Source organism: Phasianus colchicus, chromosome 8 (assembly GCF_987193195.1).
Source record: "Phasianus colchicus chromosome 8, bPhaCol1.hap1.1, whole genome shotgun sequence".
Lineage (NCBI taxonomy): Eukaryota > Metazoa > Chordata > Aves > Galliformes > Phasianidae > Phasianus > Phasianus colchicus.
The window spans coordinates 15,267,653-15,289,979 of record NC_143443.1 but is presented as its reverse complement, the minus strand read 5'-3'; the positions used below and the strand labels follow the sequence as shown (position 1 = coordinate 15,289,979).

Sequence of the window (22,327 nt, the reverse complement as noted above, 5' to 3'; positions counted from 1 at the left end):
TAAGAAGCTTTTGGCTTCTAATTTTTCATTTCTTATTGTAAATGAGCTGGGTATGGAGTAAGCAAAATTGCTTATTAACAGATTATCTTCAGGTCTACTGCATTTTTGCTTATTTCTCAGATCATACCTTTATGCAGTACAGTTTGTCACTGGCATGTTTTGACTTGTCAGTTTTTCATCTGGTGCATGTGAAGGAAAAAAGGGGACCATTGTGAGGATTGAAACAGCCTTCATTCCTGTTGCTGCCTGCAGAGGCAATCAGATCTTGGCAAAGAAAGCGTGAGGTCACCTCTAACTCCAGCACTTATTTGGGAAGCTATGCTTTGTATGGTGTAAAATATAAAAGCTGGATGGAACAGACTGCTCAGATAGGCACCTTCAAACCAGCATTGGGGCACTGAATAATGAGCAGGATGGTTTCTATTCTGCCTGTCCAGTGTTTCATCTATGTAGAACAGATACATTCCGTTACAACTGAGTGTACAGTCCTGTACAGCTGCACCAAGCTGCCCACTGACTCGTCAACTTGATGTAGCTGTGAAGCATTTTGAAATGCAGCATTTCCTTTGTTTCACTGTAGTTGCACGTGCATCAGGATTGTGAAAGATCCCTTTTTCCTCTGAAGAAAGAGAACAAGACTAAATTCTCTGAAAGGCTTAGCTCATTAGCTTAATGGAGTGACACTGGCGCCGGTGTTTTTTATTTCAAAGGAAGCAACAATTCAGGAGACTTCTATGGGACTTCACTGTAATTACATCAATACAGAAATTTCTGAATGTTCTTCAGACTGCATGATGATGCTGCAAAAGGCTGAAAGCTAAATGTCAGCTGATAGACAAAATAAATGTATTTCTGCAGTCATTTGGGTCTAATTTGTCTGCCCCCTACGATCCCCTCCATTTGTATTATTTATAGGCTGTGGAGCACTGGAGTTGCCTGAAGGTTCATCAGTCACTTGTCCTGCTCGCCTCTGTGCTTGGGATCACCTTGGAGCTTGGGATGACTGAGTGCTATCAGCCTGCTGCTGGCATTCAGATTTGTTTCATTTTCTACAGCCATCAAAAAGAATAATGGCGCAACTGAAGAATGTTTTGTAATGCTTTGACATAGAAACATAGCTTTATAAGAGCCCTGTTGTTTTTTTTTCTACATGTATGCCTTTGAATGAGGGGCAGGGGTATCGTCATGGCAGTGCATGTTTTTGTTGTCGGTGGGTTTTTAAGTGATGTATGGTTAACTCTATGTCCATGAGTTTAATAATAAAATTAGAGACAATTCTGTTCAGCGTAGTGAGAAACTCCCTTCCCCCATCCAGGTCGTACCAAGGTACTCCAAATGATGGCCACGTAGCCTGTACTGGGAAAAACAAACGACGCTGTATTTCTATAGAGCACGCTGTGCCCCCACCACAGCTCAGACAGGCTCTGCTGTCATCTCCATGAGCAACAACCCCTGCTTCTCTGCGGCTGTTCTCTGATGGGGCTGTGAGGCGTCACCTGCGGCCCCTAGGAAACACACCACCAACCGCCCACGGTGGCCGACTCCGCACCTCGCCGGACTTAGGAACGGCCACTCGGAACCCCAACCCGACAGGATCAGCACGGAGAGCGCGAACGCGCAGCCCTCCGCCCCGCCCCTTCCGCCGCCTCGCGCGCCGCTTCCTGCCGGGGATGGGGTGGCTGCGGGGGCCGCCGCCGCCGCCGGAGGGAGGCAGGGCGGACAGGAGCCGCTGCCGCCCCGGCGCTGGGTGCTGCGGCACGGCCGCTCGGCGCTGCTGAGGTGAGGCGGGGCGGAGCGGAGCGGAGCGGAGTGCGGTGCGGTGCGGCAGTGGTGGTGGGGCCGCGGGAGAAGGGGGCTCCGCTGCGGTCTTCGCATCGCCTGCCCCGGGGCTCGCGTCGTCCGTGGGTGCCGGAGCCCGTCCGGCCGCGGGGGCGCGTCCCCGGCACCGGGCTGCCGGTGCGGCCCTGGGAGGCGGCGGGCAGCGCTCGCGGGCTGCGCGGCGGGCGGGCTGCTCCCGGCGGAGGCCTGCGGTACGGGGCTCCGAGGACGCGGGGCTCGGGAAGGTGTTGTGCTGGTGGAGCCCCTCGCGGAGTGGTGGGCGGCGGCGCTGGGAGGATTTTGGAGGGGTTAAGGCCGTGAGCTGAGAAAGTTGCGGCTGTGGTACCGTCATCCTTCCCGGGGAGCGCGTTGGGTGGCTGTCGCTGTTGAGGGAGGTATGCTGGGGCTGCTCATCTTTAAAAATCCAGTAAGCTTGGGACGCGAGAGCAGTGCTTACACGTGAAGAAGATGATCTGTAGGCTTGGAAGAAGCAAAAATGTGAAATCGCCTCAAAAATGTGAAACGTTTTACGTGGTGGTCTTTTTGCTGCGTGTTCCCCAGCAGCGCAGTTAGAAGCACAGCACGGCCTGGAGCTGCCGTCCCTCGGGCTCCGTACCGCCGCTGCTCCTCGCGCACAGCTCGGTGATGCACCCACCAGCGGCTGAGGGCTGTGAGCTGTGCTGCCTTATGCGTGACACTCACAGCTTCCCAAAGCTTCTGATCTCTTGCGTGTTTTAATGCATTTAAAGTGAGGAAGACTCCGATCTTCGTTGGACTAGGGAGATGAGTTTGTCAGTGGTTGTTGAGAGTAAGAGCAAACATGGCTCCATACAGATACTGTTCTGATGTTAATGCAGATGGCAGGGTTGTTTCTGTATTCCACTGTTTTCACACAAAAATGAGGTGTGAAAAGAAAATAAAAAGAAGTTAAAAAGGGGAAAGCAGCAAATCTGAATTGTTGTTCTCTGCGGAGCTGGATGCAGGATTTTTTGAAGTTGGTGAAAAAGATCCTTGATATCTGACATTTAGCATGTGAAATGTTCAAGGTCTTGTACAAATATCAACGAAATACTGTGCGTTACATTCTAAGATAATGAAGCGGGGGAGCATTCAGTCAGTTGCTTGAAAGTCACTTGTGTGTGCCATGAATGATTGTGGTAGGATACAAAACGTTTTGTGAGCTGGTTAGCAGATTAGGAGTGGAGATGCTCTCAGTGTTCGCTTGAGTGTAGTACAGCCCATTTGGTTTAATGAGGTGCGGCACTCGAGGAGCTGTTTGTATTCTATTCAGCTGCTGAGCTGTGTAATCGCACTTAGTGGTTCTCAAGACAAATGAATTTAGCTTCCAGGATTGTGTGTAATAGCTGCTGTCAGTTTTGCATGGAGGCATTCCATCAGAAGGGCTCTTTAAGCATATGGAGCTAATCTTTGCTTTTACTGTGTCAGTTCTTTATTTTCCACCATGCAGCGCTTTCACTGAACCATTCTTGAAAAGCAAATCTTCCTTGGTGATCTAAGGCTTACAGTAAGCCGGACAGGTGTTACTTTGTGAGACTTTGTGTCTTACCTTTGTAAGTTGCACTGAGACCTGTCAGAACAGTTGCAATGCTGACCATAAGGTCGCTTAGTAGAAATATTTATGGAGCATCTCTGACAGTGACATCACTCAGTAAAACTGAAAGCAGGATTTACGGGAGCATTTCTGCATGTGAAGTTACTGTCGGCTCACTTCAGGAAGTCTGTCCCATTTCTCAACCTCAGAGTGCTCAGGCTTTTCAAAAAGAGCCAGGGATGAGCAGCGGCCGCAGAGTGTGAGTGCTATTTATTGTGTGACAAGGGAGTGGTTCTTTTTCCAGCACAGCAGTCCTGAGTGAGTGTACAGGGCAGCAGGCTCACCATGCAGGCTGGCTCAGCACTCTCTATTGTGCATGGCTTTTCTGTGCAGCAGCAGAGTCCATGTCATGCCTGCATTGCATACCAGCAGACGTTGCATGGAAATCTTTTCTCCCAGAATGTGAGATGTGGTGCTCCTCAGCCAGCTGAGTCAGTGAGGGGGGCTGAGCTGGGATTACCTACATTCAAACTTCAGCTTGAAAACTATTGCAAAGAAATGTAGGTTATATCCCTTGAGAGCTGATTGTTCTTCAGTCACCTTTCTAGAATTCTTCTCAAGGATGGCAAGAATTGAAACTAGCTGGGGATAACAATCAAGAAATGCGACAGCAAGGGGTCACAGGCAGGGCAGCACAGTGATGGTGGCTTTGCACAGTGAACATTCAGCACCCTGCTGAGCCTGCTGTGGGCACTGCCAGCTTCTCACTTAGCCCTTCTGCTATAAAGCTGGTGTATGTGATCTCCATATCAGGTCTGTTGCCTCATGTTAGTGTAATGATACTGCTACTGTCTCTCAACTGTAGCAGGAACTTTCCACCTTTGTACCTCAATACAGTGACTCAGTGTCACAGTGTGCTGGAGAAGTTATGGGCTGGGTGGTTGACTAAAGGTAATTTAGTGAAGGACGACATGCTAGAACTGTGGGTAATAATTCTGAGAGGGATGAATTTTCTGTATCTGAATGTGCATCTATTGCTCCTACAGTAGTTCGCATTCAGTTGTGTTCATGCTGTTAAAGGCTGGAGAAGGAAAAGGAGAAATAGAACACATGATATGTGCTGCTGATGAGCTGACTAAATATAAAGTCAACAGTAACAGGAAAGTAATCAACCAGCTCACTGCAGACATTGCTGATGTCAGGAGAAAAGTATATTTTGCCCTCTGACACTTAAGTCTGCGCTTGCTTAATGTTATTCATGTGTTCCTTTATTTGTCTTTGGAGATAAAAACCAGTAATGTAGGAGGCTCTTGGTGTTGCTTTCTTCCAAAAGGTACATAAAGTCATCTGGGTGACTCTTCTGTTATGTTAGTTGGTCACACAGCCTGGGCTGCTGGTGTTGGACTTCAGTGCAGACTCCATGTATGTATGCTTCATAATATTTCCAAGTTAATAGTGGGATAAAAGAAACCACATAAAAGTTATAGGAAAAAAAATAAGGTTTTAAATTTTTTGTGTATATAGAATGTTTCTGCTTCTGTCTTTTAAGCTAGCATTTTTCTTAAGCCTAGTAAATGAACGTTTTGGCATAGAGATCTGTGCTGTGTTCCGAGTGCTAAGATTATTAGGAAAATGTGCTTTTTACTGTGTAAAATATGAAAGTGGCACTGAATGCATAGTTCAAAGGAGAGTACAGCTTCTAAGTTTAAGGAAAATATCTTGTCATCAAAAGTGGACTTAATTGCTGCTGTTCCGATGAAGTTAGCCATGAGTTGTGTGGGATGGTTAACTTGGTGTTTTAGTGCTATCTTTGTCTTTTCCAGCTGGCTAAATATCTTCTCTTTGGCAGCATTTGGAAACAGGAGCAAGTGCTATCAGGTGCATCATAAGTTGATGCAGACTTTCTCCCTGGTCTGTCCAGTCAGTAATGACCTTTGATGCTTTGGGGTATGCTTACTTAGTGTTGTGAGGTCACGTTTCTTGCATGCCGTGCAAGGACTGATTTCTATTAATTTATTTATTCATTCCTTTATTTAAATTTCTGAAATGCTATATGAAGAAATGCTGAGTGGGTGTTGAGATTCTTTTACCAAAGGAACAAAATTCTTGCTGGGGTGAAGAGAGCTTCCTGCACTTGCCCTCAGAAAGTACTTTGATTAGAAGACAGGTCAATAAGTTGTGTGTGTTTTTGGTGAGTCTAAATTCACCACTTTTGGAAAATGTGTGATGATTACAGTCTTGTAAAAGCACAGATTAACATGTGGGCGTACTTTATCTGTACTTCTGAATAAAGGAAGCTGGAAATTCCAATGAATTACTCTTTTTTTTAAGTATATAAAAAGATCAATTAACCATTCATTAATTACAGATTGTTACTTGTTTTATAATGGCTATGTTGATACAGCTGCTTTGAGCAAGATCTTCAATAGGTAACAAATGATCAACTCTACTCTTACATGGAGAAGGAAGATCACAGTAGATGTGGAGAAGAGTAATGGTTTGTGGATATTTTGGCAACTGTTTAAATCAAGATGTTAAAGGTTATATACGTATTGACTGTATGTGGCCTTCTGAGAAATAAAATCTGTGTGTAACGTGCTGTTCATACACCATCAACTCCACGGGGAGTATTTTAAGGAGTACCACTCCCTTGGGCCTTTAAAAGGGCAATGTTGAATTGTGCTCCCGTTTTTCAGCTGAACTACTTCTTTTGCACTACTGAGAAATGTTGATGGACAAATGGAGTCTTTTCTGCTACAGAAGAAAGTAGTGCACGATGCTGTTAGATTTGCAGTGGAAGAAATTGTGCTCAGTCATTACAGGCGCTGCTTCTGTGACAGGCATGGTGCCTTTTTAAAAAGAAAAGGTGAAGTAAAGCTTGTGTGTGTGGAAGAGCTGAAAACTCTGGAATGTCTGTGTTGAGTTCAGCGTCTATTTACTGTGTGCAGAAGCTTAATAATAGAAATGTTTTGTACTGTTATGTGTTTTCTGAGATTTGGTCGATGTGATTGAAGCATTCTTGTTAATTACACTGCTTTTTCTCACAGGAAAGGGCTGTGAAACCATATCTGTTTCTTAGACAGTAGCTGTACAAAAGCTACCGAGTATAAATTATGCACCAATCCATTCTGTACTGCTCTGGGTCTTAAATATTGAATAAGCTTTTTAATTCTTTTAAATCATTGGTAACATTATTTTTTTCATATATTCCACATAACATATTGGGATTATTATTATTATTATTATTAGTTTTTAACTGCACTAAATTATTTGTAGAGCAGTGAACTAACCCCCATAGTTTGAAGCTGTTATGGTATCTTGTTAGCCCTACATGAATAAAGTTGCTGCATTGAATTCCCTTCTTAAACAATATTCTAGAGTTAAGAAAAGGATTATTGAGAAATTTTAAGAAGAGAATACGTTTTTTTGATTTTTTGATATGATCTCTATCTATCATTACCACTTCTAAAGGTATTTTGAAATAAAAAATAGTGTTTGGTTTCCAATGCTTTTATTGTAAGAGCATAAAATCCTAAATTATTTGCAAGCATCTGTATTAATTACTTAGCTCATACATACATATCTAAGCTGGACAAGTGTACCATTAACATATAGCTGAGGTGGGCCGGGTCAGTATGACTGTAGATACCAAGCATTAGGTTTACTGGGTGGGAGCTCATGCTATCTAAGCTGTCATGTGTATTTTAAAGCAGTGGAGTATCTTGGACCTGTGATATACTATTTTAGCTATATTTCAGTTTTACATGGTTGCTGGTCTTACTTCCCTCCTTAGTTTTTGAAGTTCAAACAGTAGACAATAATAATGATTAAGCTACTATTTAAACAGGGTAGTCTTTATTTCTTGTTGCCTAGTATAATTCACAAACTCAGATTTTCATTTGTAATGAATAAAAGGCAAGTTAGATCTAGGAAATATTCTCATTCTGGGTGGCTTTACATTTCTCAAGTTAAACTTAATTTTACCGGACTGAAATTGTTTCAAAATATTTACTTACCTAATAAATTAAGCCTGGTTTTTGGCTGGCACTTACATAAAACATCTTTGGCTAATTAAGCATCTAAGAATGCATGAAAGACAGTGATGTTCCAATAATCTTCAGTAAACATTGAGATCTTGTCCCTTTCTCCAATGTAAAACAGGTCAGTTTTATTGGCGGAGAGAGGACGATGGCAGGCAATAACCAGCTTTGCATTCGACGTTGGACTACCAAGAATGTGGCCAAGTGGCTGAAGGAAGAAGGCTTCTGTGAATACGTGGATATTTTGTGCAATAGACACAGACTAGATGGAATTACGTTGCTGACACTCACGGAGTATGATTTACGATCTCCTCCATTGGAAATCAAAATCCTGGGGGATATCAAAAGGCTGATGCTGTCCATACGGAAGCTACAGAAGCAACATATTGATGTCCTAGAAGAGCTGGGATACAACAGTGATAGTCACATTGGCGCTGTGTGCGCTGCTGTTGGCTCGCTGCAGGGTGCAGATTGGTTTTGCAATGGTGAAGTTCCTCGGGACTATGATGGACCGGTTACTGACTTGAATGGTGATCAATATCAATATGCAAATGGAAAAAACAAACATTCGACAAGAAGACTGGACCCAGAGTACTGGAAGACAGTTTTAAGTTGTGTTTATGTTTTCATAGTGTTTGGCTTTACGTCATTTGTTATGGTTATAGTACATGAGCGAGTACCTGACATGCAGACATATCCACCTCTACCAGACATATTTCTAGATAGGTAAGAAATTTTCTTTTAAAACAAAGCAATAAGTTGATGTTTAAAGTGTGGGCTGCCTTTTTTTCCCTTCATTTTCAAAGTTTTGTGTGTTCTTGAAGATGGTTCTGCAAAATGTTGATGAGTGTAGTACATTCTCTCCAAACACTGAAATGTGCTTCTGTTAGATGTAGGGATTTGGTCATCACAGGGGAAAACAAATTGAACAGTTATTCTACCCTGTTTATATTTAATTCTGTGTCTTTAATTGCAACATGGGAATTAATTATTCGATCTTTTCATCTTAGTAAAAAGGATGATGGTCAGCTGTCATAGATAAGCAGCTGTTTGCTTATCCTGAAATCTGGATGCTGCTATGAAGCTTAATATGTCTTGCTATATGAAAACTTTTGATGAAGGAATGTTCTGGTCTTAATTTTCAAGTTCTTTCTCAGTTGTGGCAGCCCACTGATGGCTGACTTTCTGGAGAAGATATATGCTTTTTGCTTTGGGGTTGGTAAATGAAGACTGGAGATTTTCAAAAGACAAGTCAAACTTCCTAAAAGTCATGTCTTTGTGGCTTTATTCCTTCTAATGTCCATTTTCATTATCGGATTCAGTGAAGTCACTAGGGATCTCGTCCTGTGAGGCAGTTTACAGAATCTCCATGAATTATATATAACTTGGCCAGGATGGTCCTCATCAAACAAAGTGAAAAGAAATGAGAGCAGTGGCATTGCTGGATTTTGTTCCCAGGGCAAATTCCAAAGTATTCAGTGAGTGAGAGGATGGAGGAGGTCAGAAAGTAGCAGCTCACTGAACAAAAAGAGGATCACTGGATCACTACAAATCTAAGCATTTGAGCAGTGCTTTGCTACCTTTTTGTACCAAAGGGAACACATAGCTGAAAACTGGTAGTCTCTGTTTTGGTGAGGATGTGGAGTGGAAATCGTTGCTAGTGCAACATGTATGCAAGAATTGAATCTTTTGGTCAGCAAGGCTAGATGGTTTGCATACAGTGATTATCACTGAAATCTACCTTTGAAAGGAATTTATACTTTTCCTAATGCTTTCCCTTGTAGTTCTGTTTCATTACAAGTACTTACGGTTTTAAGCTCTGCAGGATTTCCTTAGTTGTGTTGACGTGGCATTTTACAAGCATAAGCAGCATAATTGGTGTGGTGCAAGTTTGTGTCAGAATGGTTTGTAGAGAAACGAAGGAACACATCCTGTTAATAAATCATGTAAACTAAATGAGTACAGTTGAGATTTTCTTTCATTTGGTGAATTCCATGTAAATGTTTCCTGAAAATGCAGGACTAGAAAGGGGACAATTGAATTACAAAATAATTGAAATTATATTTCACTCACTCTAACAATAATTTTGATTGTTGTTTATTGTGAGAGTAATGCAAGTTAGTTTTTTAGTTAGAACCTTACATGGTTTGTTGTTTTGTTTTAATACTGAGACTAGAAAGGTTTAATACAAAGCCTTAATTTTTCTTTCTTGCTTTGTCTCTTTTTAGTGTTCCAAGGATACCATGGGCGTTTGCTATGACTGAAGTATGTGGTGTAATTCTTTGCTACATTTGGCTGTTGGTTCTTCTGCTTCACAAACACAGGTACAGTGTATATATTCAAGGCAAGTAACTGGTAATGTGATGTAGAGGAAGGAGTGTTACTAGAATTTGAGGACTGTTTAAGACTTTACAATTAATAATACGTTGTTAGAATAGAGTGGATTTAATCAAGAATGTTGAGTTGTGAAAATTATGGAGCAATCTGAATTTATTTTTCTATCAGACTTGCAGATAATTTCCTGCAGAGCATGCATATTTCAGGGACTCACCATTATATATTCTCATGCTGTAACAGTGCTGTTCATTCTGAGAATGATATTCCACAGGATGACTGAGCCAGTCTAGCGGTTTGCTGTCACAGAAGGGTAGAAAACCCATTTGTGTGTGTGCCTATTATAAGTTAACTTTTCACTGTTTTGTTCATTTTTATCAGTTCATCAACAGAAGACATGAGTGCCAAAGCTAGTACAAGTGCAGCTAACATAAATGCAGAGGAGTGGGGCTGCAGGGCTTTTGTTGGCTTGCTCCACTGTCTCACACCGTCATGTGGAGTATTACCTTTATAGTACTGCTTACAAGTAAAATCCAGTGATTTGGAGCTTTGTGAGAATTAAGCTGAGGTGGGAGAAAATGTTACCAGCATAAAAATACAATACATTGGGATTCTTACTGTCAGTTTCTGTGTATTGTTCCCAGGTCTATACTTCTGCGAAGGCTTTGCAGCCTTATGGGGACAGTATTCTTACTACGTTGTGTTACAATGTTTGTTACCTCACTCTCTGTGCCAGGCCAGCACTTGCAGTGTACTGGAAAGGTAAAAGCATGAAATGCTTCAAGTTTTCTCCTGTTTACTTTTTAAAAAGGTTTTGAAAAAATATTATTTGAGTTATGATAAAGATGATAGTGGCTATCATGTTAGGTGTATATTGGTAAGATCAGCAGGTTTCTTTTCCTCTCTGCCCCTGTTCATTCGTTGCCATTCTGCAGGTATTGCACATGTAGGAGTCTTTAAAACTCTTGCTGTTTTGGAGGGAGGAGAGCCACTTCGTAAAGGGAGAAGGGGAACTTTTAAGAATATTTCACAACATAAACTGGAGAGAATCTTTCAGAGAAATATGCACTTAAGGCACTGACTTAGAAAAACTAGAAGGTGGAGTAATCACTACCTCATATTGTTGGGTGCATGGTTTGGAACAAAATATTAGCGTTCTAAGAAGAAATATTCTTTTTAATTTGGGATTTCATATTTTTATCCTAGTTTCTAGTTAGAAATTTGAGCTGAATGGTAGAAGATTGACAGTGATACAGTATGAGGTAGAATGTGCTCAGGGAAAAAAACAACATACACTTGGTATGTAACTGACTTGCAACAAAATACTTGCTCTACATGCTAGGATTAATCAGAGGCAGTAATTGACATTACTAATGGAGCTCATCACCACAATAAAAGACAGTGATGTGCTAACATGTACTTTAATAACAGACCCCAAAGAATCAATTCTACTAATCACACATAGTACTAGAGAGCTAACTTCTAGTTATCTGTGGTATAACTTGAAGGATGTATTGTTAGTGCGGGATAGGAAGTTACTAAAGGTTAATGTTATTGTCTTTTACATGTAGTTGTATGGCAATGTTTGGGCAAAACTCCAGCGGGCATTTGCAATATGGAGTGGCTTTGGAATGACTCTTACTGGAGTACATACATGTGGAGATTATATGTTCAGTGGCCACACTGTTGTCCTGACCATGCTTAACTTCTTTGTCACCGAATGTAAGTACACAGTGTCAATATTTAAATGTGCTGAAGTGTTAAGGATTTGTACTGCTTGCTGTCAACCAAAGGTGCACAAATGTAAATACTTAAATGTCCTTAAGTGTTCTTTGCTGCTTGTCCTCAGCCGAAGGCATGGAGAGTAACATTAAAATTAACGAATTCAGATCTCTGCTTTTTCTCTGGTTTGTGGTGGTTCAGTTGCAGACAGAAAAGAAACAGAACCACATCAATTTATGGAAGGATAAATAGGATATATCTGAAAAAAACAAGCAAGCCAAGAAATTATAGAAAGGTTTTGTAGCTTGCTGATGGGAGAATACTAGGGAAGTTATTAATGATTTTCTGTTCCTTATATACTTCCCTTGATATCTGTCAGCAACCTATCAGTAAAATCTTAGGCTAGGTGTACCTTTGGTATAGTCCACAAATATGAAATACAAAAGCTCACATAAGTAAGAATATATGAAAGAGTACTGTCTTGTAAATATGAACTGTGATTTAATGCAGTATATAGCAATCTAAGATAATTAGTCTGAGTTCATGTTTGAAGGAATGACTGGAATAACAGAAAAATCTATACTTCATGATATTTTTCTCCCTAATGCACAGAAGAGGCATTTTCGTTAACAGAAGCTGTTTGGACTAAGTTCTGCTTTATGCGATCCTAAAGCATTTTAGGATACTTGGTTAACTCAGAGAAGAATGACAGCTGTATTTGTAAAGAGTTAATGAAATGGTTGACATGTATAACATGTTCTCATTGAATTTATTTGACTTGTGAAACATAAACAAGATTTCTAGATGAAGACAATTTCTTTTTTAGATGAAAAAAAAAACAAAAAACCACCACATATAAACTTACTGGATCTAGGCCTGGATTGAATAGTGACCCAGGGTTTTGAGACACTTAAGGTCAGTTACTCTGTTTTCTCCTAGATACGCCAAGGAGCTGGAACTTCTTGCACACCTTGTCTTGGGTCCTCAACCTCTTTGGAATCTTCTTCATTTTGGCTGCACATGAACATTATTCTATAGATGTCTTCATTGCCTTTTACATCACTACAAGACTCTTTTTGTATTACCACACATTGGCTAATACTAGAGCATATCAACAGAGTAGAAGAGCAAGGATCTGGTTTCCAATGTTTTCTTTTTTTGAGTGCAACGTTAATGGTACTGTTCCCAATGAGTACTGCTGGCCATTTTCAAAACCTACAATAATGAAAAGACTGATTGGCTGAAGAGTGCAAGGGTCAATTCAGATTTTTATAAAGTGTTATGACTAAGACCCTACAAGACTAACTGGAGGGGTTATAAAGCAATGTTTTTTTCATTCCGTGGCCAACACCTCCTTGTCTTGTTTCTTAGATTCTTAGCCATAGAATGGGATTGCCACAATTCACAGGAATGTGTTTTGTTGTTGCTTTAAGAAAAAACAATGCAGGGTCTGGTAGAGAGGCAGTCAGCGAATCATGAATATGAACCAGAATACTGTTACCCTTAGTAAGGTTCTGTGTGAATGTTTAAGTAACTTTAACCTCAAATGTGTGCTTGTGCTGAATATGATAAACCCTTTACAGACTCGGTTAATCTCCATTCTCTGACATGCCATCCTTCCTGTATACTGACTAAAAATTTAGAACTTTATGATGACTTTCTTTTAAAACAGTCATAAATTTAATTATTAAAACAAACTGTGTATGCTTAAAGATTGAGGAGTACTGTGTCATAATGAGGAAAGCAATATAGTTCATGCTTAAAAGGGTCTCTTAACTGTTGTTATTTAATAACACGTCGTAAGGTGTAACTGACAATATAAATGGTCTCGTACAGATTGCCAAAAATGAAAGTCTACCTTGTGGCTATGCAGTGATGATGTCTGGTTTGGTTTTGTTTTTTTAATGAGAGCTTACTTAGTCTAGTCATCGGTCATCTGTATGGTTGTTCTAGCACAGGGAAATCTTCCCTTTTGTTTTAAATAAATGAGTGAAAGTGAATGCTACAGCCATTGAAAGCAAAGTTAATTTAGCTTTAGCACATTTAAAGCCACGCATAACTTTTCTGTGTGGTTTTAATTGCTTTTTATACTCAGACCAGTGCATGCTTTTTAGGAGCAGCTCTTTAACATTGGAAGAACAGAATAGTTTCACATATCTTATTGTCCCATAAATGGATGGGGAAAATGCATGTAGTAACTGTTTCAAGAGGAGTAATAATAGTGAGTTTAGGAAGTAGTGCTCATATTGATGTGCATTGTAGCATTCTGGTGTCAACAACATGATGAATATCTCTGAATATACAAACACCATACATTTTTTATATATACATATATATAAAGACATACACTTATATGTTCTCCTAACAAATATGAAAGAGACTAGTTGTTAATTAAGTTGCTCATTTGCTACTCTGAAAGATAAAAGTACCATAAGCAGTTGACTTTGGGTTGTTAAAAATAGCACACTCCATAGTGCAAAAGCAAGGATTACATAGTGATCTCTTATACAGTGGTTTTTGAGTGGACAACTCTAACACTGACTGTAGAAGCTTGAAACACATTTATTCTCAATGAAAACTGATAGGTAGAAGATGCAAGCCATAAAAATGATGGAGCCATTTTAATCTGTTGTTGCAATTTCAGAATAGGTGGCATGTCATGGCTTAAGTCAGACTTGGAAAGTAGCATGAATTAGTTCTGGCTTAGTTCAAGCTGTCTTGATGACCATTATGTCTGCATAGAGAAGAATCCTTTTGAAATTTTGCACTTCTCTGCAGTGCATTTCTTTCCCAAACCTGGATTACACCATCTTGACCATCATGCACTCTTTGTGATGTATTACTTTTGTAAATTAATTTAGTTCCTATTTCACAGAGAAATTGTGCATCTTGAAGTATCTCTGCCACCTGTAGTGAGTACACATACATCATACTATTTTGCAGACTTTATATTTGTAACATTCAGATTTTTAGTAAAATTTCAAGAATTCTGTGTTGTTCGGTTTGCCGTAGCCTAGTGGCTCTTGCCATCCAGATTGGTGAAAGATGCTTACACTTCAGGGGAAAAAAAAACAAAACTCTGAAAGACTATTCACTTGCTGTCCTTATCTTTCTGATTTCAGAAAGGCAGTTTGAACATTCCTCTTGAGACTTTATAATCAAAGAGCTCTGTTTGCTAACTTAAATTTATCTTTGCAATACACGTGCAGTTATGAATGCTGTTTTTTAAACTCTAGGAAAGGATCTGTTCTCAGGATGTGCAGGGTTGTATTCTGAATTCTGACGTGTGGTGGTGTATGCTATTAAACTTGCAAAGCCATTGATTCTGACAAGAAACATGTGCTAGCTGGCACAGCTGTGTCTAGACTGAAAAAAATATTTTGCAATTTAGGCATACAGGAGAATTTTCAAGTGCAGCCCCGTGTAACAATGTTTACATAAAGTAGAGCTATCATTTCAACGTTTTTTAAAATGAAGTTTGGATTCTTTGAAACGTAAGGCTTCTCTTTTTGTTCTAATTTAATTTTTCAAATTCTTTTAAGTAAATTTATGTTTTAAATCAACGTTGCCTATCAGTGTTCCTTAAAGGAAGTTGGTTCTTCTGTTCAAGCTGTTTTGCTTGCTGCTAATTATCTGAGATAAATAATAAACAGAGTGTAGTTTGGTGAGAACTGAAGCACAGTAAAACACTGCCAGGGTAACTGTGCTCTTCTGTCTTGGAAGTTAATTTTGTCTATCTGTAAACACAGAAGAGGAAAGCTTGAAATTGATAGAAGACAGAAATTCTGATTTAATGTACTAAAAGATCACAGTCAGTCTGAAGAGCTGGTGATGAAAGATTTATTGTTAATGAGGTGGAAACAAGTTGCAAATGACGGACAGGCTTAAAATTCTGTACCTCTTTTCTGCAGTCAGTGTGTTAGAAGCATTTTGCTGCTACTCTGCTGCTGACAAGCCTTTTTGAGGAAATGCAGTAAGAGCATCATTGAGACTTGGATTTAATGCTACGTATGTTGAGGGCTGTCTGTCCTCCCTTGCATTGGTGCACCAGTCTCTGCTCTCTTTCAGCTTGCTGCATCCCTTATGTGCCAAGTCATCTTCTGTTGTCTGTGAGTGTACCCCCTCGCTGCTTTTTTCTAGCAACTTTGGAAATCTAGTAATACTTGGAATTTGAAAATAGTCTTAAGATCTTCCTTGTTACCACTTTGGTGTTGTATGTGTAGGGTATGTCTGAAAATAAGTATATGTGTGCACAGACCTGAAGGTGATAGGCACGGCCACTCACGTAACTCATCTTCCATGTACCTCATGATATAGCTTCTTAGATTGGCCTTCTGGACTTCAGCTGTTCTTGAATAATGATATTAAAAACTTCCATATGTGTTAATTATTTTTACGTCCTTTAGCAAACAAGATAACACTAATGCAGAGCTTTGGTATGGAAATGTAGGTAGGCCTGAAGTTTTCAAATGCTCAAGACTAACAAGAATTGGATCCTGTAAGTATACTGCTCGTGGTGAAGCAAATGATAAGATTAAATGTGTAAGCAAGTCATAAAATATTCAGATTTTAGTGAGGGTTATCATTTTAGTTTAAGCATTTCCTTGGATTAGGCCAAGTGCATCCTGTGTATGATAGAGTAATGGGAGTAGGTAATGTCACTTTCTTTTTTGTTTTTCCTCTTTTCCCCCTTATCTGCTATCAAAGAAAACATTCCAGTAGAATTTCCAATAAATTTGTATCTAATTGTCTTGAGAGATCAACATTTAAAAAAAAAAAATTAAAAAAAAAAAATTCAGAACAGAAAAACATGTTAAATGTTATGAAGAAATACTTGAAATCCTCCAACAAGCGCTGAAGTGCAGGTTCCTATGATCTCATTTTCTGTATGAGGACACTTCATGTAGTTTCTCATGTAGTAGCAAAGAAAATATTTAAAGAAAAGATGGAAGGGCAGAACTCAGACATCAAAAGAAGTATTTTCAACAGTCAGTATCTCCTTGGTGGTGTTTTTTTGTTTGTTTGATTTTGTTTTTTTAGCAACACTTGCACATTTAGGTGCTCCACTTGTCCATTACCATTTAGCTAGGTTTTTTGGTTTACTAAAGTCCACAGAGGTTTTCAAGCATCAAAACTATTGTGGAGCTGAAATGTAATTACTAAGCATCCAATTGAAGAAATAGAAGGAAAAAAAAAATAGTAGTTTTTTTGGATGAGAAGCAAAAAAGTAGTAGTCTATAATAAGTGTCAAATAGTATTTCATCTGTCCAGTCCATGTAGTTTATCCTGTAAAGTTGGTGAGTTTGTTGGAATTTGCAGGTAGTATTACTTCTGTGGCTTTTTATTTTACTTTTTTAATAATCTAGGATTCTTTATAAAAACTTGACCTGTAACTATAGAAAACAGCAGAATCTTTAAGTAGGAAGTCAATTCAGCAGAACTCCTAGCAGTGAGCCAGCTTGTCCTCTGAATTATTTTGTGCATATAGGCTATGAAACAAGGATTGCTAGACCAGTGATGATTAATAGACTTCACTCTTTCTGATGCATCTTTGATGTTGCCACTTTTTAAATTGAAACTGTGTTTCTTGGGGGGGAGGGTGAGAGGGGTGGAAAAAAGGCCTTTGAAGTGATTGTGCAGATGTCTTGCTTGTTGTATTGAGAAAAGCATCCAAAAAAACCCTCACAGCCCTTTGAGCACTATGCTGTTGTGAACTCTGAACTTTGCTCATAGCAGTTTCCTGAATACTTACTGTTTGTATCTTGAGAAAGGTGCAGTGAGCATTATGTACATAATTCAGTAACGTGCATGTTCTTAAAGCCAGTTTGTAATAGGTGTAAGAACTTCAGATGATGAATGTGGAGGACCTGACATGTTAGCCCAGTGATTATGTAGTTGAAGATGTGTAAATTGGTATTGCTGTCTCTTTGAATCTGGTTTTGTCAAATATGAAAAACTTGTCACATGTGAGTAAGCACAAACTGCATCGTATATGTTCCATAACATAATAGGGATATAGGAAAATGAGTTTTCACACTGAGCAGTTACTTCAATTTGTCTGACGAAGAAAATAGTGTTATGTAATGGCTAGAAGGTATGCCAGTGAAGTTTGAAGCAAGTACTGTAAATAAGTAAATATTGTTTGATTATAAACTCAGATTGAATTAATATATTGTTTTATATCTTTGTTGTATTAAAACATATTTAAAAGTACTAAAATAAAATATTTGAAAGATGGCAAATGTTTGTTTTTACTTCGTGTGTAAAATGGTGGATCTGTTATCTCTGTGCTGTGACCATAGAAGTATACCTGAGCAGTCTGGGGTGTAGGGTTGCTTTTTCCCACAGCTAAATTTTACTGGTATAAAAACAGGTGGTGTATCGGTTTGCCTAAGATTTTTGCTTTGGCAAATCACTTCAATATTTTTGCTAATAACAAGTTAGAAAATGTCTTGTCAAGAACTCAGCTAGGTATGACAGGACAGCTTTCAACACCTTGTTTTTGTATACTGACTTGATTTACTGCATCGCTGCTCACTGCCACACCTGGAGACATTCAGTCATCTTCAGCTGAAAGGGTGAAATGAACTTCTGAAATTTGTACATGTGTTTTTGTGCGCTCAACCTGTTACTGCTTTCAGTTACTGATTTCAGCCACCTAATACTTGAAAGGATGTACAGGAAACTCATTCCTAAGGGGATATTTAAGGAGTATACCAGGTATGCTGCTGCCTTGGAATTGTATGATTATACTTGTAAATGGCAACTATAAAGTCTCTCTTGTGACCTTAACTCAGCTGAGACACTTCCATTAGTGTTGAGCCAGATGCACTTTTAGGTGTATTTAACTGCTTCTTTGTTTACCTCCTTCAAAATTATATAATCTCAATCAACCTGGTAATTTAGAAAGTCCTTAATAAGAAGCCCTTTGTCACTGTATTATTATGATAAGTTGTTCAATAGAAGATTCAAAAAGAGAAGTGGATGTGGCAGTACAGCTTTCTGGAAAAAAAAGCAAAACATTCATGGAGAAAGGGGAACTGGAGACAGTAAGGCCCAGTATACCGGTGGCAGTGCACTTACGGCACCTGTTGGCCTAACATTCTGAGAACCCATAAATTGTGTTTTGGAAGCCTTAAACAAGTGTATGCTTTGTGTGGTGTAAACACGGATTGGGAAAGCTTCCAGAGAACATGACTGCCTGCTTCCCAGAATGTTACAAGACTACTTAGAGATGTGAACTTGGAATAAAAATCTATTCCCTCCACCATAGCTTGCATTTCTCTGTGCAACTACTGAAAACAGAGCCAGAAAGGAAAAACAGATGTTGTAATGAGAAGAAATAAAACAGTTTATGCAGATGGGCTTTAGCCTGCTGTTAAAAATCAGATGAAACACTTCTTGCTGGTTTATGCTCTCATTAGAGAGAATTTGGAATCACCAGCTTCAGACTGTCCTTCTGAGATCATGATTATTTTTTGTTCAGGTTTACTTTCAAAATGCTTTCAAGGACACCTGATACAGAACAGAAACTACTCCCACAGTAAATTAAGCAAGGGACATTAAAATATCTCCAGTATCTGCAAACTGTTTACTACGTCATTGCATCCTGACTCTGTCTCTGGTGAGCTTCTTGTCTACTCCAAGGTAGCAGTTTATCTTTACCTGTTAAATGTGATGGACTGCTCATCATTTGAGATGTATATTGAATGGTTAATCTCCGACTTCCCTAGAGCTGTCAAAGTATTTCACAACAACTTTGCATGAAGAAAAAAGTTTTGGACTGTTTGAAATTGATTTCTTAAAGCACACATGTGAAAGAAAGATTGGTGTTATGAGCTTTTCCTCCAATAAGGAAAGAAGTAATGTTAACAAAAGGTAGTTGGTACACAGAACGTGAATTCAGTATAATAGTGTGCATACACTTCAAACTCTTTTGGGAGATGTAACTGCTCTGGGTGATATAATAATTAAAGATTACAGCTGCTGTCTCGTGTCTGTGGCTACATAGAATGGTGGTTGAATTTTGTTTTTGTGTTTTGTAGTTTGTAATTTTTCTTTTTTCTCTCATCTATATTCAAATATGACTGGTTCCACCTGGATTTCTAAGCAGCTGCCAAATACTAAAATAATTCAAATAATTTCTGTTTCTCTCAAACTGGAGTTTGATGCTGTGATAGGAAATTAGTGGACTCTTCACCGCAGTCACTTGACAAGCATAAAATTGTTGACCAGCCACCTAGATGAGTTTTTTCCCTGAATGTCATTAGTTTCTCAAATGGGTTTCTTCAAGCTCTAGAATGCCATGGCAAAGAAGATCCATTTTGGAAGGAGGTGTGTTTACTGGAAATGTTTGTTTTCAAAGAAGTGTTGATCAGTTTAAATATAAAAAGTGATTAGCTTTTTTTCTCCCATTCCTTTGCTCAGTGAACTCCCCAAAGCTCAATCTGCGTCTGCATTGCTGGCTGTAATTAGAGGCAATAACCCTGAAGAGAGGCAGAGCGGATGAGCAGCAGACAAGGTTGCTGTCTGTACTGTAGCCCTGAGAAGGGATTCTCAGTAAATGAAGGGGAAAGCAGTTTAGTTCACCAGTACTCTGAAGGAGAGTGGAGGATGAAGCTCGAGGGAATTACCACTAAGTGTTCAGAGATGCCTGAGCTGGCAGAGGCCCCTTTGGTGTGAGGCTGGAGGCAGTGGGGAGCCAGGAAGTTAACAGCACTGATGCCACTGTGTGAAGCTTCATCACAAGCCTTGTCCCAAAGATTCCTCTGGAGCTTAAGTAAAAGTTAAGAATTCTGTATCCTTATGGCACCTTTCAAAAGATTCCAGATATTAAGTGTGGAAAAAAAAAAGTGTAATTAAAATTTTTTTTAATGAGGAAAAGAGAATGCTTGCAAGCCTATTTTCATTAGGAGGGAATACCAGCATATCCTGAACAAGGTGGGGGGGGGGGGGGAAGTGTGATTTTTTTTTTTTCTCTTCATGCTTGTTTCCTAATTGTGTGTTACAATCTAAAGGGCTCTGCAAGTGTCACCACCACTGTGCTTCTGCAGGCATGAGATGAACTGTGTCCTCCCCCATCCTGCTGTGCTCCAAGATAAGCACCAGGACCATGAAGGGAGGTGGCTCCTGCTGAGGAGCGAGGCTGTGCTGGCTTTGCTCTAGGAGATATGCCTGAAGTGCCTGGCACCTTGACCTGCCAACAAGAGCAGAAGTTGGGGAGAGAAGGCAATATACACATATGCAAAGTATTATCACTTGATTTCTGCAAAACAATAACTGTTTTTCTGTACTAGATTACATTCAGGCCAAGCTAAAATGTATATGGTGTTCAAATTATGCTTAGGCAAGCTTCTTTTCTTTCTCAGCAATTTTCAGTGCATCTTAGCAAACTCCACTTTTCTTTTGAAAACATCATCTTGTGCTGTAGGGCTGTCCCATTGGTGAACATTGCACTGAAAGCCTCATGGATGGCATGGTGCTGTAGCCTGTGACACGTGGAATGGCTGCCTGGTACAAGTGCTTCTGAGGAGAGGAGCAAACACTTTGTGAGCCAAGTGCTTTAGCGAGGGTGCCAAAAAGTGACTCAATCGTGAATAACAGAAGTTGGAGTATGTGCACTGCCTCTCTATTACTTGCCTGCCTGCTAAGAATAGCCCCGGCTAAAGCAGCAGGGCACACTCCTTCTGCATGTGACAGTCGCAAGCCGTCAGTCATGTGGCTGGAAATACCTACACAAGGTTTTGCTCTGCTGCAGGTTGTACTGAACATGCAGAAGGCAGCAGAGAAGAAAAAACTGTAACAGACTCTGCTGAATGGTGACCAGGCAGAAGGTCTCTTAGATGTTTTTCTCGCAAAGGTGGTCTGGTGACTCTGGTTTGCTCTTCATGAAGCTGCTTGTGCAAGATCTGTGTCACCATAACTGAAACCATAGCTTCCATGGGAGGCTGGGCAGTGCGGAGATGTGGAGCTGCCACCTCTCTCGCAGCACTCAGATAGGCCTGGCTTTGCCTGGGGCACCAGGCTGCCCTGATGGTAGAGCCCAACTACTGCAACGTGCTGCTGGCAGCAGGTGTGTGCTGACTGAGAACAAACTGAAGGTCATGTGCCAGAATTAATGCATTTTCTTCAAGCAGTAGTACCTACACAGCAGAGGTAAGCCGGTAGCTAAATTCACATCGGGGTCCCATGTAAGCATCACTGTCACATCCAAAAACATGAGCTGAAGTCAAAGCTCTGCTAGCTGTTATGTATGGTTTGCAACTCCTGTCATTTTCATTGGGGCTTTTCAGTGAGGATGCAGACTATATCATTTGATTGCTATTGATTTGCCCTTGTTTTTCCACATACTATTTATGTGCACAAATCCCTCCAGTGCTTCCTCTGAGGCAAGGAACCACAGCTTGGCCCAGTTATCTGTAGTGCAGAGCAGCTCACAGCATCTCCCCTAGCAGCAGGTGCAGTGGTGAGTGCCTCAGCCATGAGATTACAGCGGTCTGAACCCACAGACAGCTGCTTACTGTGGACATTCACATCCAGCCTGGGGTTGTCCTGACCAATGCCGATTAATACAGCTCTGAGAGGTGCTATCACAACAGCTGCATTAAGGAACCTTAAGTAAACCAGCTCAGCTTGCTGAGTTAACCTTAAGAAATCTCCCAGATAAAACCAAATCATATATTCATTTCACAGAAGCGTAAGGTTGAAAAAGACCACTAAGATATCTAGTCTGACTATCAACCCATCCTCACTATGGGTTAATAGTCACTCACTAAAACACGTCCCTCAATGCCAGGGATGGTGATTCCACCACCTCCTCGGGAAACCTGTTCCAGTGCACTGCCACTCTTTCTGAGAAGAG

At 40.2% G+C, this 22,327-nt stretch overlaps 1 protein-coding gene across 3 annotated transcripts; it reads left to right on the top strand.

Moving 5' to 3' along the window:
- The first annotated feature begins 1,632 nt into the window (after window positions 1-1,632).
- Window positions 1,633-17,727, top strand: SAMD8 (sterile alpha motif domain containing 8). 3 transcript variants are annotated; one of them, XM_031602991.2, is made up of 6 exons: window positions 1,633-1,779; window positions 7,532-8,136; window positions 9,639-9,734; window positions 10,389-10,506; window positions 11,316-11,466; window positions 12,406-17,727. In XM_031602991.2, the coding sequence occupies exons 2-6, from the start codon at window positions 7,559-7,561 to the stop codon at window positions 12,708-12,710; spliced, it is 1,248 nt and encodes a 415-aa protein (XP_031458851.1). In that variant the 5' UTR covers window positions 1,633-1,779; window positions 7,532-7,558; the 3' UTR covers window positions 12,711-17,727. The 3 variants fall into 3 exon arrangements, with proteins under 3 accessions (XP_031458851.1, XP_090001120.1, XP_090001121.1); XM_090144994.1 differs by lacking the exon at window positions 1,633-1,779 and adding an exon at window positions 2,015-4,792; XM_090144995.1 differs by lacking the exon at window positions 1,633-1,779 and adding an exon at window positions 5,706-6,236.
- The last annotated feature ends 4,600 nt before the right edge of the window (window positions 17,728-22,327 follow it).